Source organism: Canis aureus, chromosome 20 (genome assembly GCF_053574225.1).
Source record: "Canis aureus isolate CA01 chromosome 20, VMU_Caureus_v.1.0, whole genome shotgun sequence".
In the NCBI taxonomy this organism is placed as follows: Eukaryota; Metazoa; Chordata; class Mammalia; order Carnivora; family Canidae; genus Canis; species Canis aureus.
The window spans coordinates 59,600,216-59,618,159 of NC_135630.1; the positions used below are offsets into that span (position 1 = coordinate 59,600,216).

At 47.8% G+C, this 17,944-nt stretch overlaps 1 protein-coding gene across 22 annotated transcripts in view; it reads right to left on the minus strand.

The window, feature by feature from the left end:
- Positions 1–17,249, minus strand: part of NEB (nebulin) — a 200,154-nt gene extending 182,905 nt beyond the window's left edge. For 21 of the 22 annotated variants that reach the window (XM_077861706.1, XM_077861712.1, XM_077861711.1 and 18 more), the window contains exons 1-10: positions 17,138–17,249; positions 16,491–16,574; positions 15,938–16,002; positions 12,924–12,965; positions 11,098–11,319; positions 9,348–9,455; positions 8,748–8,852; positions 7,979–8,083; positions 7,244–7,348; positions 2,077–2,181 (exon numbers count right to left, since the gene is read on the minus strand). In XM_077861706.1, the coding sequence (XP_077717832.1) occupies positions 2,077–2,181; positions 7,244–7,348; positions 7,979–8,083; positions 8,748–8,852; positions 9,348–9,455; positions 11,098–11,319; positions 12,924–12,965; positions 15,938–15,973 (828 nt within the window). In that variant the 5' untranslated portion in view covers positions 15,974–16,002; positions 16,491–16,574; positions 17,138–17,249. Of the gene's footprint in view, positions 1–2,076; positions 2,182–7,243; positions 7,349–7,978; positions 8,084–8,747; positions 8,853–9,347; positions 9,456–11,097; positions 11,320–12,923; positions 12,966–15,937; positions 16,006–16,490; positions 16,575–17,137 lie in introns of all 22 variants that reach the window. The other variant, XM_077861705.1, reaches the window with a different exon arrangement.
- Positions 17,250–17,944: the final 695 nt, after the last annotated feature.

Below are 17,944 nucleotides of genomic sequence, written 5' to 3' on the forward strand. Positions count from 1 at the left end.
ACTGAAGGCTGTAAGACCAAGGGATGGATCTGGGAAACACAGACAAGAGAATGCTGAATTTAAATACCTAAGGGTGAGGAGATAAAGGAGATTTTTCTCTATTTTGGAAAGAAAGGAAATGATGGTACTGAGACATGGTGAAAGGCCAGGATAGTGGGGAACATTTCAAGAGAGAAGAGGCAAGTCATGCAGCTAAATCACCTCGGTCTCCTCCAACCCCAGCCCCACTCCTCTCTTACTGGAGGGTCTGTTGTCAGATGGACTGCTGCCAATCACAAGCATTTCTTCCCAAAGTGAATATTACTTTGGATGCACAGCAGCCATTAAAAACTTGGAATTTGGGTAAGACTGGGATGAACAGCCAAATCTGGTGACTTGCATCCACAGCCATCCTCCCTTGGCTCATATTATTCCACAAGGACACACCCAGCACTGGTGAGGTTTTTTGGTTTCCAATGATGCCACCATATCTGGGTGGAGCGGTACAGTCCAACAGGTATATAATGCAAGCCACCACTGTATTTTTAAATTTTCTAGTAGCTTATTTTTAAAATATAAAAAGGAAGAGGTGGGAATTTAACAATATATTTTACTTATCCCAATAGATCCAAAAATATTATTCTAATATGCAATCAATATAAAAACAATTAATGAGCTATTTTACATTCTTTTTGTCATACTAAGCGTTCAGGACCCAATGTATACTTCCCACATATAGGACCCTCAGTTCATATAATCACACTTCAAATGCTCAACGGTCACATGTGGATGATGGCTACTATATTGAAGAGCGCAGGTCTAGACTAACTGGCATGTCTAAGTTAGTGGAGAGACTGATAATAGAGCAGTTTGAATGGGATTTTTTTTTTTTTAAATCCTGTTCAGGTACCCCACTCCACGCTCAAATGAGGTAAAAGTATGTTGCATTAGAAAGAAAGCTTTTAAGAAATACTTCAAATAAAAAAAAATATATTTTTCTTTCTAAATGACTTTTTGAAAGCAGCTTTTTCTTTGAAAAAGACCCATTGTCCTTGTTCCCTAATCTTATTTAGGTATCAATAGTTTCAGTAGGCCAGCTCTTTATGGACAGTTCTAGAATTTATTTCTGCTTAGCCATGGGCAAATTTCAGGTTCACAGCATTCCTATTAGTGAAGATTTACTGAACTTAGAGGATCTATCATCCAAGTAGCCATGGTTACAATTAGTAGCCTGCACTATCAGACACTAAAAACATCACCGGATAGACTTCATCATCCACAACTTTTCTTCCTTCTCCTTTACCAGACATCCTCACCCAAAAATATCTGTAGGAGATAGAAACCTTGAGGTTCCACCAAAATGCAAGCAGAAGACCACGTTGGGACTGTACTCCACAGAGGGCCAAGAAAAGTTGTTAGAAGCAGCAGTATCAAAAAATAATTAATTAATTTAATTTAATTAAAAAAAAAAAAAAAGCAGCAGCAGCAGTATCCCAGGAAAAAGTGGCCTGATTTGAGCCAATTTGAAATTAGAATTTAGCTCGGGCCTGGTCATCAGCTGAACATCGGCCTCTCGGCCTTTTCTGTCAGGCGCTCCTTCCTCGGAGCTGGCGTACCAGGCTAACTATAGACCGACCAGGCACAACCGAGGGGGTGCACTGCCCAGGGCGGGCAAACCAAGCCACGTCTGAGGCTCACTCGTGCGCTCTCATTTCCTCCGTGCCTGACAGCATAAAACCGTAGGTGGTCTTCACACTGAATTAAAGCAATCAGACCCTCCAAGAGAAGGTGCGGGGACCGGGTTCTTGGTTAGCAGCACTTCCACAGGTCAAGATGTTAAATGACATCAGGACACAGGTGCTGTTTTCAAAATGCAGCTTTCGCACTTTCTGATCACGGAGTCATTAAGCGGGCAGAGTGTTTATTAACATGGTTCCAAGATGTCAACGGATGGATTATTTCTGCTATGGACCTTTTCGGGTCATATAGCAAAAACATGCTCAGTTTTTCAGGTCCCCCTTACTTACTTTCTCTGATGTTTGAGATCATTAAACCAGAGTTTTCAAGGGAGACGACGTCCCGGCCCGATTTACTCACCTTGCTCACTTGATTGGTCACTTTCTTAGCAAATTCTATATCTGGAGGGTCCGGCAAGGTTGTGAATTGAGATTGCTGTTCAGCATGACCTTTTTTGTAGGCAATCTGACAAAATAAAAGACAGGAACATGCATGAGCCATGGAAAAAAATCATTCTACCGCCCATATTCCGTTTGTTTGCATTAAAAAAAAAAAAAAAAGCCTATGGCTTCATCCGTATCTGAAGTTTTAAACTTTAGCGTATTCACGTAACAGTAACGTGTCCTTGCAGATGTCACACGCCCCTGCTTTCAGCGTTTCTAGTGATTTCTATTTCGTTGTCTTCCCTGTTCTCCCAGATTATTAACCCTACATCTATCTCCTTCCACGTGTCTCTGTGCCATGATGTACAATTGAGATTGCTCTGTTAACTGGGGTCTTCACTGCCCAACCTCTGGTCTTTACATCACACCAGCTACCAAGTCCCTGCACTCTGGATCAACGCAACGACACTGCCCTGTTCCTATGTGCAGGATGCTGAGTGCTGCTGAAGGAAGTCATGCCCCTCAACGGATTGGATAATGACGATGTGCTAAGCACGATTAAAAGAGCTACTGGAAGAAGGTGCAGAGGTGGAAAAGCGAGTCTCCTGAACCTAAGCCCTTAGCTTGAAGTCTAGGTGTCTCCCCAGTGGTACACTCTGTGAACAAAAGCTTGCTTGGGGCTCTCTGCCCAATACTCTGAATTTATGGTAACCGATTGCTACTTTGCCTTCAGTGAAGCTTGAACACCCCCTTATGCATCCCTGGTCAGTCTCTACTCGCAGCGGCTAGTGCAAACCCCCAAGACTGTCCTTTGGCCCCCAATGAACTCTCAGCTTGCTCTTTCATAAAGTAAAGGAAGGCTGTATAGACACTTACCGTCCCCTGTACTCGTCCCTGCCCCTCCCACCTGCCACACAGCTCAGAGAAGCCGCTCTCTCGGGGTGACTCTGCACGCAGACTGCTATTCCCACCTGCAGCCCTCTGCACCATCTCCAGAGTCACCCCTTCTCTTTCGACAGCTTCAAACGCTCACTCTTCATTAGCTCCTTTCCTTTAACTGACTAAAGGCCTCCCTTGTGTTAAAGTATCATGTCCATCAAGCATGCAGCCCCTTCACCCTTGCCCTCTTTTTTCTTCACTACTGACTACTCAGGGCTTTTCTTCCATCAACCTTGAACCCTGCCGCCAAAAATGCAGAACTATTTGTCAATCTACAGGTACACGAAGCCCTCTTACACCTGTGGACCTTGTACCTGCTGCTCCCTTTCACCGACATGCCCCAGCTCCACGCTCTCGCCATCTGCCTACAAGCTGCTGCTCATTCTCCACAGCTCCGGACCAGCACAGGTTCCCCTCCTGCACCCTCCCTGACCTGAAGACCTTCTCCTGGGGTCTCACTCAATGTGGCCCTTAGCTCCTTGGAAGGAACTATCGGATGATGCCATGGTTGGTTGTTTACCTATCTGCCCCTCCTTGGACTGTGAGCCCTGGATGACAGCAAACATAGCCTCTCATCTGGGAGCCCTCATGGCTTGGGCAGACCCCAACCAGAGCAAAGGTTCAATGACGGATTTCTGAATGTGTGTTTTATATACCGAGGCCATTGGGGGAAATCTCAAGAGGAGACTTCTCTTTCCAACTCTTTGGCTACTCACTTGTGAGACTTCTACAAATTACTTCTTCCATGTGGCGGTATTCTTATTTATAACGTAAAGAGGCTGGATAGTTCTGGGACTCCTGGGGGGCTCAGTGTTGAGCACGTGTCTTTGGCTCAGGGTGTGACCCCAGAGTCCCGGGATCGAGTCCCACATCAGGCCCCCTGTGGGGAGCCTGCTTCTCCCTCTGCCTGGGTCTCTGCCTCTGTTTCTCATGAATAAATAAAAATCTTTTAAAAAAAAGAAGCTGGATAGTTCCAAGGGCCCAGTCATCTTCATGCTTTAACCAAGTCTAACTAACAACATCTCCCTCCTGCCTATAACAAGAGCTTTTACGAACATCAATGGGCCAATGGAGATACAAAAGACCAGTTTTAAAATGCATTGATATTAGTTCCACTGCTCAGTCTTTAAGGAGAGAAGGCTCAATTTTAGGCATAGGGCGATTGGGATTTTCCATGGCTGGCCGAGTCCCCAGAGTGAGCACTGTCCTATCAGGAGGAATGCTTACTAAGGGGGACATCCTGTCAGGAAGCTCCAGAGAAACTGGATCTAGAAGTCCTCATTTCTCAGGAACTTTGTTCAGAATTCGGTCTTGTTAGAATTAGACACTTAAAGTGTCTCTTGGTATTTGTGAAATATTGTTTCTGCTCAGATAACAAGAGAAACCTGGTAAGTAGGTTCCAGAGAAACCAGAAGGCGGCACAGGCGAGGGGGACAGGAAGCCTCCAGACCAAAGCCCTCAGCTGGGATCTGCTCGGCCTGGCAGCGGAGTGTTCTGTGAACAACAGCCCGAGAACCGTAGGGGCTCCCGCTGTGGACGACAGCATGCTATTAATACTGTCCCAGCAGCCTGGGAACCTGATGCTCGGGGCAATTAGTCTGCAATAAAGTTATAACCCGCATCGTAACTGCCAAGTTTCTCTGAGGAAGGACGGGAAGACTCTCCTTCCCTAGGCAGTCTCCTTTATGCATGTGGAGGGATCCCCAGACGTGGTCACCTGTACCTGTTCAGAGTCCCTGGCACCAGAGCGGCGCGCAGGACCCCTCCATCTGTCCATCTCATGGGTAAAGGGAGGCTGGAGATCAAGTGTCTTCTTGGACACTCTTCCCGAGCTCACGTGACACGGCATTTCCTGGTTCTCCTTCAACTTCTCTGACCATTTGTTCCCTCATTCTTCTGCTGGCTGCTTTCCAGATGTCCTAAGTATGGGTGTCCTCCAGAACTCTGCCCTTGGCCATACACTCCTCGGCCTCCCCCGTGTATTCTCATGTCCTCAGCTATCACTTTTATTCCGAGGACTCTCCAATATTAATATTTTGTCCTGTTCTCACGCCTGTGCAATAGGACACAGTTTCTAATGGAAGATCCAAATCAAGGCATCTTATGGATGCAGCGTCTCAACTCCATTTCTCTGTTCACTAGTACATCATTACCTGTTGCACCCCTATACACCCAGGCTACCAGTGTCTCTTGTAAACTCCTTTATGGCTCCTTTCCCTCTTTCATCTCCAATATCCAATGTCCTTAACACTTTTAAAATACTTATTGCCCTCAGATTCCTTTCTTCTTCTCCGTTGTCCTCCCTTTGATTCCACAATATTACTAAAATAGTCTTCGATTTATCACATTTTTTCCTAGTCCCAATCCACTATATTGTCCAAAGTTTTTCCATATCTTACTTTTATCTTACTTTTTCCATATCTTACTGTTTCCCCTCCCCCCAAAAATCATAGGATATCTCTTAAGGACTACCTTATCACATCAAAGCTATTTGGTCTGATTTTCAAGGTCCTGCCACCACCACTTTCTTAAAAGTACCCTCCTAACTAGGTGTCCACAGCATTCAATTTCTTTGTCCCCTCCAGACTCATTCCACCTCTGTCCCTCATTTCAAGTGTACTCCCTACGTGAAATGCCTTTTCTGTTCATCATTGCCCTTTCCCTTGGGATTACCACTTCCACATGGCCTTCTCTAATTACTTGCGTGTGTCTTTTCAGCAAGTATTAGACTGTAGAATCTGCTTCCTAAAATTTGTGAAAAATATTTTCTTATTGTTTAATATATAACAATTTCATCTTACCAGCCTGATTATAAAATCTCAAGGGAAAGGATGAAATCTTTTCCATCCTGCCAGCTATGCATGCATAGACTTTCAACAACTATTGATCACTTGATAAAGGTTACACAATAATATTATATATTCATAAGATACAGAACCAAAAAATGAACTTAAAGGAGAAGAGGTCCCTACACATTAAAATTGGTACTGTGTACTAGAGAGCCTTAAGTTTTTGTTACAGCTTCTCTAGTTCCTATCTTACTCTATGGAAAGATAGGAGCCACATTTTAACCAATTATATGAAAACTGAGATAGAAATAGGTCCCCTAAATTTACAAATGATATCGAGTGAGAGGCAATAAAAGACCTCAAAAGTTGGAGACACCATCAAAGGAGTCTGCATAATTCCAGTACAGGGCAAGATAGGATCCTAAGACCCACTGGAAGTAAATCCCAGTAATTTTCAAGACGCCAACTGACTTGTTAAGTCCACAGTGAACGTAAGAAGTTCTAGGGGTCTGACTGACAACTGAATGAAAAACAACTTGTTGTTTTATACAAGAGTGCTGTCCTGAAGACTAGAGCAGTAGTCTTTGGATTTTCAATATAGCTTCTAGCAAATCCAGAGGTCAAGAACTAAAGCTCCTCAAAACAAGGGGAAGTGCTAAAATCAAGTGGAGTTCTCTGCTGCGGAAATAGCTTTCAGCCTAAGGACTCTATTAGGCCTTTTAAGTCCCTCTGAAAAACTCTTTTCAAGATAAAACACTAAAATTCTGGTCAGTGGAGACAGCTGATTTATTTTTCTTTTTACTAACTTTGAAATATCCTCCATCTCTTTTGAAACATCCTCTGCATATACCCGATGGCAAGAGCTTTTGTGAGATAACTACACAAGCATGTTTGGACAAGTGTGTCAGTTCATGTAGAGAAAGGGGGACACACCACAATTCAGACTTTATAATTAGGATAGCAAATCAAACTCCTTCAATAACATTTTTCTCTTAATATATTTGGGGAAACGGTTATGATCCCAATAGGGTTTTTTTAAGTGGCACTCTACTGTCACTAAAGAATTTCAACTCCAGCCAAGGGGACAGAGGGCACATGCTACAGTGGAAAGAACACCAGTCTTGGGATCACAAGACCAGGCTTCTAATCTGGGTTTTGCCCACTAATGACCTCAGGTTCTTCACCTAATAAAAAACAAGATTTTTTTTTTTTAAAACAAGATTGGGCTTAATTATATCTAATATAAATTATGCATTTAAGTACACATCATAAATTACAACGATTCTAGATGGATTCATTTGCTATTATGACATTTCGTCTTTCTGAAAGGAATTGCAATGGACATCTGGCCAGAAGACACAACCGGAGGTGTCCCGATCCCACACTCCCAAACATCGTTGACTGCACTGGACTTACATCACTGAGCGCTTTCTGGGCCTGGGCCACCCGTCTCAGCTCTGGGCTATCGTTGTACGGGTAAAACAAGCTCTTGTCAGCCTCCCAGTCCTCAGTGTACAGTTTCTAAATCAGAAAAGAGTGAGAAGTTATGAGGTAGGAGCCCCCACTTACAGGAAACACACAATTTTGAATTCACCCAGCAGTAGCCAGAAGAACCGAGGGCAGGCTAAGAGCAAAGGCAAATGGAATCCCCAGACACCCTCCCCCGTTCCACTCAAGTCCAAGTCATCTTTATTAATAGCGTGTCCTGCTTCTGCTGACAAATCTTGTTTTCAGGAGGGCAGACGTGTCTGATTTTGTTTCATCTCCCCTCTGGGACCTTACCTGCTTCCCACAACAAGCATGAATGCAAGCGGAAGGAGGCAGGAGGCACCTTGCATGGTTCCTCGTCACGGAATAAACATTTCATGAGAGCGATGGCCCGAAATCACGCAAAGCGCAGCCGGGCTCTGAGAGCCACTTCTCGGCCACATCTCCGTTCTCCCCACGTGTTCAGCTTCCACCAGGACCCTCCCTCCCACTCAAGAACTTTCCCCTCAGTTCCCCCTTGCCAGCTGCAACCCCTGCAACCCCCACGGCTCAAGGACACTCCCAGAAAGGCTGGGCCACCGCGCGCCGGGTCGCACGAGCACCCGGGGTTCCTCTGCATCAGGGAGAGGAGGACAGAGTTCGCGACAGAGCGGCCGCCCTCACCTTACTGAACAAGGCCGTGTTCTTGACTGCCTGGACGAGTTCAGGGGCATCAGGGGGAAGCAGGTACTTATCCTTGGTGTCTTCCCAGTTCTGCTTGTATAAAACCTAGACAGGGAGGAGGACCCGGGGTTGAGGCAATGAGCTAGGAGGGCTCAGAGAGCAGTGCCATCGAGTCTTCCACAGCCAGAGCACTCTCACGGAGGGGCTGCCCTGGTGCCCATTGTCACCAGCGCCGACTGGGAGAGCGGTGACCATGTCAACATCCCACAATACTTCCCCTGCGTTGCAAGCTTTTACTTCAAAAGTCTGATCTCTTAAACTAAGTCATGATCATGATTCTCCACAGATTCCTTTTAAGGGCTGCAACCTTTGAAAGTCATTGGCTGATTCTGGAGAGGGGGCACGTTCCTCTTGACCCACGTGGCAGTTTTCCCATGTTTTTGATTAGTTGCTTACATTGGAAATTTAAGGATTTCTTGTAAAAATTAAGCTCCCTGACTTCTCTAAAAATAAGTAGGAGACTCTGGCAACACTGGGATTGCATTCTGCACGGCAGCTGCCTGGAGCCCAGCTGCCGGGCGGAGGCGTGCCAACCCACTTCAGTCATCTGCGCAGCCTCCCTGACAGGTGTGGGCACCGAGCTCACGACGCCCCTGGATTCAGGGAAGACCGGCGAGCAGGATCAGGCCTGTCGGGTTTCTCCTCTAAGGCCAGGTAGGGGAAACCCACATGCTATATAGCATCCCAGCCATCCACACCGGGACCTCACCTTACTGACTTGCTGCGACACTTTCTTTGCATGTTCAATGTCCTTTGCTTTTTCGTCCACGTGACAGATAGTTTTAGCGACATCGCCATCCATTCGATACTTAACCTGCAGAAGTAGTGCACAGCATTCGTGACGGGCGGGCCAATGTGAGTATATTAAAGGATATCTTACAACCAAAGAGCATTAACCCGAGGACTCAACGTCTGTGCCGCAAAGCGAAGTTTCTGCACTTTAGAAAGTAGGAAACTATCATAGGAGAAAGCTATGATCCCCAAAGATGTGCAGAGCACCTGTATTCGCTGCATATCTGCCCTCCTGGTGCAATTCCAGCCTCCCTGCCCTCCTCTGTGGGGGACCACAGTGAATTCGAACTTCCCATCTCCTATCTCGTAAGCTTCTCGTAAGCTAACTTACTTAGCCGAGAAGTCTCTGCGGGTTCACATTTAGAGCCACATAATCTATAGCCAAAGCTTCCTCTAGATTTCTCGACTGTCTCAGAGTAATTTGACTCCTCGTTTTCTCTACACCCGTTAAAGTCCTCAATTCCCAGTGGTGGGCATGTTTTCCACCTAGCTCTCTATTTTAGCCAAGACCGCCCACCTCACTGAGTTGATCTTGTACTTTCTTGATTCGGCGAAGTTCTGGGGTATCTGTCGTGATGGCGTATGGCTGTCCTTTTGCTTTCTCATAGTTCTCCTTATATTTATTCTGAAAAGAATAGCAGAGATTAGCCTAAAACCTGACAAGACGGCAGCAGAAACTTCAGGCAATGCATTCATCTCCTTGTGATAAAAAAAAAAAAAAAACCCACCCTCCAAGTTCTAATGATTATCAGTTATAACAGCTTTCTTTTTGTCCCCTACTCGATTCTCAGCAAAAACTAAAATAGATTTGTTAATTGTTCTTCCTAACATGATTGGACACTTGAGACAGTAGAAAATTTATTACAAGCTGTTGTCTTGAAATGCCCTAGAATGATTCTCCCAATGTTTTTATTATCTGGAAGCACACATAAAAAGCCTGAACCTCAACAGTTTTAGAAAGTAAATATAGAAATTGTCTGAAAAGATTTGATTGCTAATACAATGCAAAAATATTCAATTCAGAAGTTGCAGCTAAATCTCGGTGGTTTATAGCTGAGACACCAGCTGAATTAATGGGAAGTCTGAATTATGGAGTATTTTGAAAAGGAATGCAATTTTATTATTTCTGCTAAATATACAATGAGTTCTTGCTTTAAAAACAATGTGCATTAAAAAAAAAAAACAATGTGCATAATTTATCATTATTAATGCTTCAGTCGTACTCCTGGATGTACTTACTGACTTGCTGCGACACTTTCTTTGCACTCGACAATCTAAATTACACTCTTGATTTTATCATTAACCACTTTAAAAATACTACAAACCTTTGCCATTTTGTTCAGACTATCAAAATTCTAGGGTGTTATTGTCAGTTTAGGAGTTTTATGGCAATAAATTGATAAAAAAATTTTTGTTTTGGCTGAAGACTGCAATGATAAAGGAGGCAAGATAATCTTATTTTTAGAGATCGAAATCTTAGAAAACTAGGTTTTAATCATTCAAGAATCTGAACTAGAAATTTATCAAATAGTCTCCAGGAGTGAACCCTAAACCAAGTGTGAACACTTCTTGACCAATCACAACAGGATGCCTTTGACAGAAGCATTTAGTCCTATTTAATCCAATGTTCCCCTAAGCCGCTTTTCATTTTTTTCAAGCCACCTGGTGAGACCTCAAGCCCACACGGACACTCAACTGTCCACTCAAATGGATCTCAATCTGCTGGTCAGTAGAACGTGCCGCAGCGTAACTGTACGCAGAAAGTTAAGGACCAGGGACCTTCAGCAGCGGAGATTATGCACCTGACCCTGGTTTTTTAAACTACAGGTTCTTCTTCCCTATAGGACTCTTAAAGACCTTTTTACATATTGTTATCTAGTCTACTTAGGGGGCATCCTGCTCAGACACAGTGTAAAGAGGTGTTATTTAGCTTTGGTGAATGGATTTCAATTGAATCTATATTTATGACTTCAGGATTCTAGATTAGCCAACAAACTGTGATTAAATACCAATAAATGCCTCCTAATAGGCTTCCTGTTTATTTTGTGGGAATAATTTCAGTAAGGATGTTTCTCTGAAGCTGCAAGGGTGCAAATGAATTACATGGAAAGGAAGATTCAAGAGTCACAGAGCTTATGTTTCTGCAGATAAGTTTTTGTCTCCTACAAGGTTGAGGAACAATCCAGCTGGCACCCAAAACAGAGTCACTGGAGATCAGTAATTTCTCAATAATAAAACCAGATTAGCACAAGATGTTGGAAACGCACCGGGCTAAAGAGTTCCTGCATCTTCTGGCTGTGTACAATGTAGGGGGTCATGAACTTCGAAGAATCCAGTTTCTTCCGGATAACCTTCTTCCTCTCCAATGGCTTGGCTGGTACTGGCTGTGCCGATACTGGCGACGCCAGTGCCGGTTTGGAAGGTCCTGACGGCTCATAGTCCGATGTGGTCGTCCTTGTGGTCGTAGTTTCGTAGACTTCTGTTATGGTCTGAAAATGTGACACGCGGTTCCAGTGGTTATGGAAATAAAAACCGTGATAGCACGATCTAGGTGCATGCGCATTCTGATCTCAAGTCAGACTTGCATCCCTAGGCGTGCTTCTACGTATCTGAAACAGGCCAAGGCGGGAAGCCATGGGCTCTCTACTCCACGTTACAGAAATCTGAATGCTGATGGCTCGGGAGGGTGTGGAATCAAGAGGTTGCTCCCTGTTCATTTGCTACAGTGCCTTAAAATTCCATTGGTAGGAAGGAACCCAAACACTTTCAGGTTGGGTGAAACTCAGAAATTCAACATTCTTAGACATTTAAGATCTTCTCAAATCGTTTGGGTAGAGTCAAAGCCAACTTGGCATCAGGGAACAAAAACAATTAAGATGATCAAACAAAGCTCAACTTGTTGACTTCATATTAACCCTAAATGAGTCCAAGAAAAACCTGCTTGCTTTTTCCACAGGTCTTTAGGCCGCTCCCCTGCAGGCATAGGCCAAGGATAATGAACTTTAAAGGAACGAATCACATCAGTATTACAAGTGATTACCATCCTTTTGGCTTAGTCAGTTAACGTGAAGTGGAACGCCATTTACGCTAACGAATGCTCAGGTGGACCAGGATAAGGACGGCAACACAAGGGGGTAACCATCCTTATGACAGTCCTACGCGTGCAGTAGGTGGGAAATTACTGTTTCTTACGCCAGGCCGTATAGAAGAAACTAAGGCCGAAGTTTAGGTCTAGTCCAAGGTTAAAAGTAGTGTATGTAAGAAAAAAAAGGTAAGCAGCCAAGTGGTCCCTGTGATAGCAGGACTTCCCTCCCAGCTAATATCCTCTGTACCAAAGGAAGAGTTCTTGCATCAATTATGGAAAGGGAAGCTGAATCAGCAAGGAAACCGGCATCTGGGACGACTTCCCAGGTGTCCGCCAGTCGTTGCTGATGGGCCGCTTTCTGCCGCGGTTGCTGGCCTACGGGGTGGGGAGAGACTAAGCGACCCGCAGCAGCTGCAAATGTTAGGTCTCATGCAGTCGCGAGCCCTGGGATGGCCACACGCTGCGTGTCGTGCTCAAGAGAAACGGCTCCATCCAGAAAGGAAGCGCGAGCGAGCTGGCTCACCCTGAAAAATGTTCCACGTTGGAACATTCACGGGAAAAGCTTGGTGCTAAAACCTCCGGAACGTTTCATTGCACCATCGGGGACAAAGGCAGAGACGGTGCCCAAGAGGCTACAACTCTCTACGACAAAGCTGCTGGTCGGCCTGCAAGCCTCCGGTCCGAGGCCCTGGGGTTGCTGCGGGCACCACATGCTGGCAGCCCCTGGCGTTACTGCGATTAGCACCCCCTGTGCCAACAGCGCCCCACGAACCACGGGAAATGATGCCCAAGCACCCTGGGTGCTCTGGGGAGCAAGAGCGGGGACCCGGCCTGTCGGGGCGCAGCATTCCTCGCCCAGTCCCGCGGCTGCAGGGCGCGCAGGTGGGGGATGGTCGCTGCACCACCACCCCCCACCCCCATGCCAGCTCGCAGCCCCGGGAGCCCATGGCCGGGAGGGCCTGGTGGCCTCAGCGTGCACCTCGGCGGCCTTACCTGTCGGGGCCTTACCTGTCCCGGCACCTCCTCATACACGGTCTCCTCCGTGTAGTACTGCAAACAGAGCGTGGAGTGGGCGTGAGAGCGCAGCAGGCGCCCCGTCCTGTGCCCGCCTCCCGTGCCTCCCGCGGGGAAGGGGCAGCATCCGAGCCCGGGCGACGTGGGGGGCTGGGGGTCCCCGGAGGGCCGCCGGCCTGGTTGGGCTGCCTGGGTGCATCGTTAACAGGCGGCGATTGCTCCTGAGGCCAGGGGACCTCTCCCGGGAGCCAGGGCCAGGCGGCGGGACAAGCCCGAGGCCGCGGGATGCACAGGAAGGACCTCGGGGCCGCGCGCGGCGACCGACAGGACCAACAGGACGGTGGGCCGGGGACGAGGGCGGCAGGGAGAGGATGGCCAGCGGGACGCAGCACCCAGACCACCCTCGCCCCCAAGGCCGCCCGATGGCCCTGTGAGGCGTGGAGACGGAGCCCCGGGGACGAGCGAGGTGCCGCAGGCCCGACCCGAGGTCAGAGCCACTCTGTCCCGCTCCTGGTGTCACCACCCGCAGCAGGAGCAGGTGCGGTCAGGTGGCCGCAGACTCGGGGGCCACAGTCCCGGCCCCGCCACCGAGGCCCGCAGGACAGGCGCGGGCCCCTCGGCTCGCTCTCCCAGGCCTCACAGCGCACCTCGTTCTAGGCTTCACGTGTCCCTTCTCTGCCACCAACGCAGACACTTGGGGGGAGGGGAAAGCCGAGGACCAGCGCCCCCGCAGCCGGGGTCCCGCCTGCCCCCCGGGTCAGCGAACTGCTCCAAGTTACTTGGCCTTTGCCCCGAGGCCATCGGCTCTAGCCCATCGGCAGGGACTCGCCCCAGGTCCCCCGTCTCGTGCTTCCCATTTCACCTCGACCCCAATAGCCATCTGGGTCCCCAGGCAGAGCCAGAGATGCCCAGGCTCCTGCGGGACTCGGGGCTCCTCCTGGACGGGCTCGGCCCTCGCCACATGGGAAATTGTGTTTGGCCGCTTAGGGGCGGCTGTTTGGTGGGGAGCCACAGAGAACCCCGCCTCTGGCCACACAAAGCATCGTCAGGGACTTGAGAAGGGACATTACATGAAAGTGAATAATTCACAACTATTTTGGATTTTCTTAGCACCCAGGGAAAAGCAGTCCTTCGGTAGCCGTCCAACTTTTCCTTTGTGGGGCTCTCACCCTTGGCAGATGTAGCTTAGAAATAAGCTTATAAAAAAAGCAACATTACCTAAATGGTTGGCATTAACTTAGCCAATCCCACTTTTTTTTTTTTTTAGAGCTCTGCCCCTAATTGGTTAGTGCATCCTTGCTTCTTTTCCTTTCTATCCAAATTTAAGCTTGAGTCAAGAGGGATAGCATGATTTTATTTAGACGTGCAAGACCCCTAAAAGATAGGTTTTTAAAGCTAGTTCCCGGTTTTGAACTCTCCCCTGTCCATCTTCCCAGATTTGCCACCATTCCAGTCTCCGTGACATCTTTTCTGAGGTCAGGGAGACCTTGGGTGAACACTCCCTGGCAGGAAGTCTAGCAGGTCAGCAACTGCTGGTCAGACCCAGCAGCAGTAATAGGAACAAAATGGCAAGGATGAGATGCCTAAAAATAGCCCCTTCCATTCTTATGGCATCTAGTTAAATCAAGCCTAACACCGAGGACAACTTCCAATGACCACTGAACACCGTTATTTTAAGAAAAACAGGGAGTTGTTGGTTTTATAAGTTGAAGGCTAAAAAGTATTACTGGCATTACTACCGGAGGGAAGGCAATTTAATTTATAACTGTGTCATCGCTTAATCGTGATTATTCTGACCCCTAGGGACATATGTAAAATGCCCACTAGGAACATTGAACATGGAGAATGTGGCCTTTGGCATTTAAGCCAGAGAGGTTCATCGTTATGCTGTAGGAGATTCATTCTGTGTTTCCTTCCTGAATCCTTCACCAATAAAAATAACTTTAATTTCTCTTCATCTAAATATAGTCTGGTCACTAAAACCATCTTCCAAAGACAAATTTTGGCACGGTCATTTGAAATTTGGTTCTAGGTGCCTCTTAATTCCATTCTGAGGAGAAAGCACAGATTTTCAAGACTGCCTCCAAGCACTTGAGGCCCTTGGAGATTTTCATACGTTTGGGTCATCATTAATTGTAAATTATCAAGCACTTTCAGATTCAGTGGGAATATATTTATATGGTTTGTAGTCCCCAAGCCTTGAGGTTCTAGAACGTGAAGCTGAAGGCAAGAGGTGAAGGAAAAACTGTAACATGATAAAAATAAAATTTCATAAAATAACTATGAAATAAACACCTAACAGCTTTGTCAAATGTGTCAGATGTCCACAAATAACCTGGAGGAAATTTTTTGAGATGTCCACCTTTTTTTTTCCCCCCCCCCAAAAAAAACTTAAAAGCAAAAGCTAGTCTTGTTCCCTTAGGTAAGTATGATGGGAGTTGGTCGGAAAGTGTGGTTCCAGATGTCACTTGTGAGCATGATCAGCTCGTATTTCCAGGTGTGGGCACATTTCCATATATGCAAAATCTCCCCTATGCCCAGAATCTGGTAAGTAGATTATTCTGAACATTTAATCCATATCACGCTGTAGGTCGTCAGCTGGTTGAAGCAAAGAGGAAGTTGCCCCTTTTCCCCTATTGCTATGTGGAAACTGAAATACAGAGTTTTCAGGACTTTCCCTTATCTCCTCTGTCCCTTGGATCAGGAGGGCTGGCAGGTGGGGAGGAAGGTGGTTTTAGAAGACAAAGTAAAACCTGCCTTTACCCCACGCCGTGTTCTTCGGAGAGTTTAAAGAAAGGCAGAAGTGGGAAACAGCGCTCTTTCTTTTCAGTTCTAAATCCCACATAATTACAGTGAAACTGAACGTAAAATATTCCCTCCTCACGCTCTCCTAACGATGCTTTGTGAAGTCATAATAGATTTTGCCAAGGACTGATTCACCTACAGTGCGGCTTTGGTTGTCGCCGCATCAAACACTCGGCTGTCAGAGGCCGTTTTTGTCATCTTACCTCCACCACCTCCTCATATTCTTCGTCATCTGCCATTTTCCCGGAGTAGGGGTGGCACCTACAGACTTCTCAGGTCGCAGACAAATGAGAAATACGTTAGAATCTGCCCCTGGGACTGATCAGAACATCAGAACAACAGAACTTAAGACGTGGCCGCGCTACACATCCATCGCTCCTGGTGGGCTAAGTGAGAGGGGGATCCGAGCAGGTGTCAGAACTCGGGCCCCAGGGCCTTTCTCCGGACCCTCAGCCACATGCGGGGGGGGGGGGGGCGTCCAGCTCCACCAGCAGCTTAGCTCGCCGTGGGGAAGGAGGTGGAGGCGACAAAGCGAGAGGGTTTGGATCCAGAGAAACGCTATTTAAATCGCTAAATGCTTGCCGACAGACACCTTGAAGCGAGAGTCCTAGTTAAAGGGAGGTGGGCCCGGCTCCCAGAAGTCAGTTTTGGGCCCGCGCCGGGTGCTGCGAGGGTGCGTGGCCTCTGCCCCGCTCTCGCACCTGGATCGCACGGGACAAGCAAATCTGTCAGTAGCTTTAAAAGAAAAACAGAAACCTCAAGGCGATGGGGTTATTCTTGTCCCAAACACCATTGGCTTCTATGGATTTTCTCTTCCGTGTCCGTGGCTCTTCCTCAAACCTGAAAAACAAGACACGTCTGAAGCGCGGCCGGACCGGGCCTTGGGGCCGAGCTGCTAATTCGGGAGCTGGGGAAGGGCCTCCGGGCCTCCGGGTTGTCGCCAGGGAGTGGGACGCGCTCGATCAAAGCGGATGACGGCCCGGAGCAGCTGTCCCCGGCGTGGCCCGAGCTATTTGCCGTGTAAACCAACACCGGGCGGCTGCTAGGCTGGGAACCGCGCCCTTCTGCGGCGAGGCCCAGGACGGATAAATATAGGCAGCCGGACCCAGAGCCCTTTTCGTACTCATATTTAGAGAAAATTTAAAAAGGCAAACATTTTTAAGATTCGGTCTGTTAGGCGAGGAAGCCCGCCGGACCAAGCAAGCGGGGGCTCGCCAGGGCCCGAGGACGCCCACAGCACAGGCAGACGCCCGTGGGCCCGGGGCGGCAGGGCCACGGCCTCGAGGGGCTGAGGTCTCGCGGGTCACCCCGGCCAGGACAGCGAGCTGGAACTCCCTCCCAGGGAAGCTGCGGGACAGAACACTCCAGCCAGAACAGAAGGAGAAGCAGCGCAGCGGCCCTACCTGTCCTCCGCACCTCGACCTCCCCGGCAGGCAGCAAGGCCGCTCCGACTCTCCCCTCCCGAGAGCCCCGGGCAGAGCGGCGCGCCCGCCCGTTATCACCTGCGCCGCAGCCAATCACGCCCGACTCGCTCGAATTTCAGCAGCTAAATATACCGCGTGAGCTTCAGAAAACCACCTGTTCATCAATTCCACCAAAGGAGAAAGGGTAACAAACTGCTTGCCCAGAACTATTCGAAGGTGATGGAATTGCACTTCACTTCCAGCATCTGGGCCCCAAGTTTAGGTTTGATCTCTCGTTCCCTGCAACCCTGCTTAATGCCACATTCGTGCAAAAGAATCTAGGATAAAATAAGCACGTCTTTGAGGGGCTGTGACCCTTCTGTGGCTGCTTTCCTGAGGTCACTTGCTCCCTCTTGTACAGCTCACCAGGTAAGTTATAGGCGTAAGGAAGGAATAAAATCCATGAAACCCCAAGTTGGCGAAAACAATGTTTAAAATCGTGAAAAAAAGACGTGACAGTTGGAAATACTTGATGTGACCCTAGATAAGCTGGCAGCGGAGCGAAATTAGAGAGAATAGGCTCCATCCTTTTTCTGTTACTAGGCCAGAAGGGGATGCGGAGACCTCACCCGTTATCTTCTCCCTCCCTGGTCAGGCCGCCTGCTAGCAAGACCGAGCCGCCTTCCGATCTAACCGGGCTTCTGATTTTCAATTTAGTCCGGTGGCTTCTAGAGGCAGAGTGTGAACACAAGCACAGAAGGGTTCAATTTTCAAACAGCAGAAGCAGATAAAATCTAAATCAGTCAA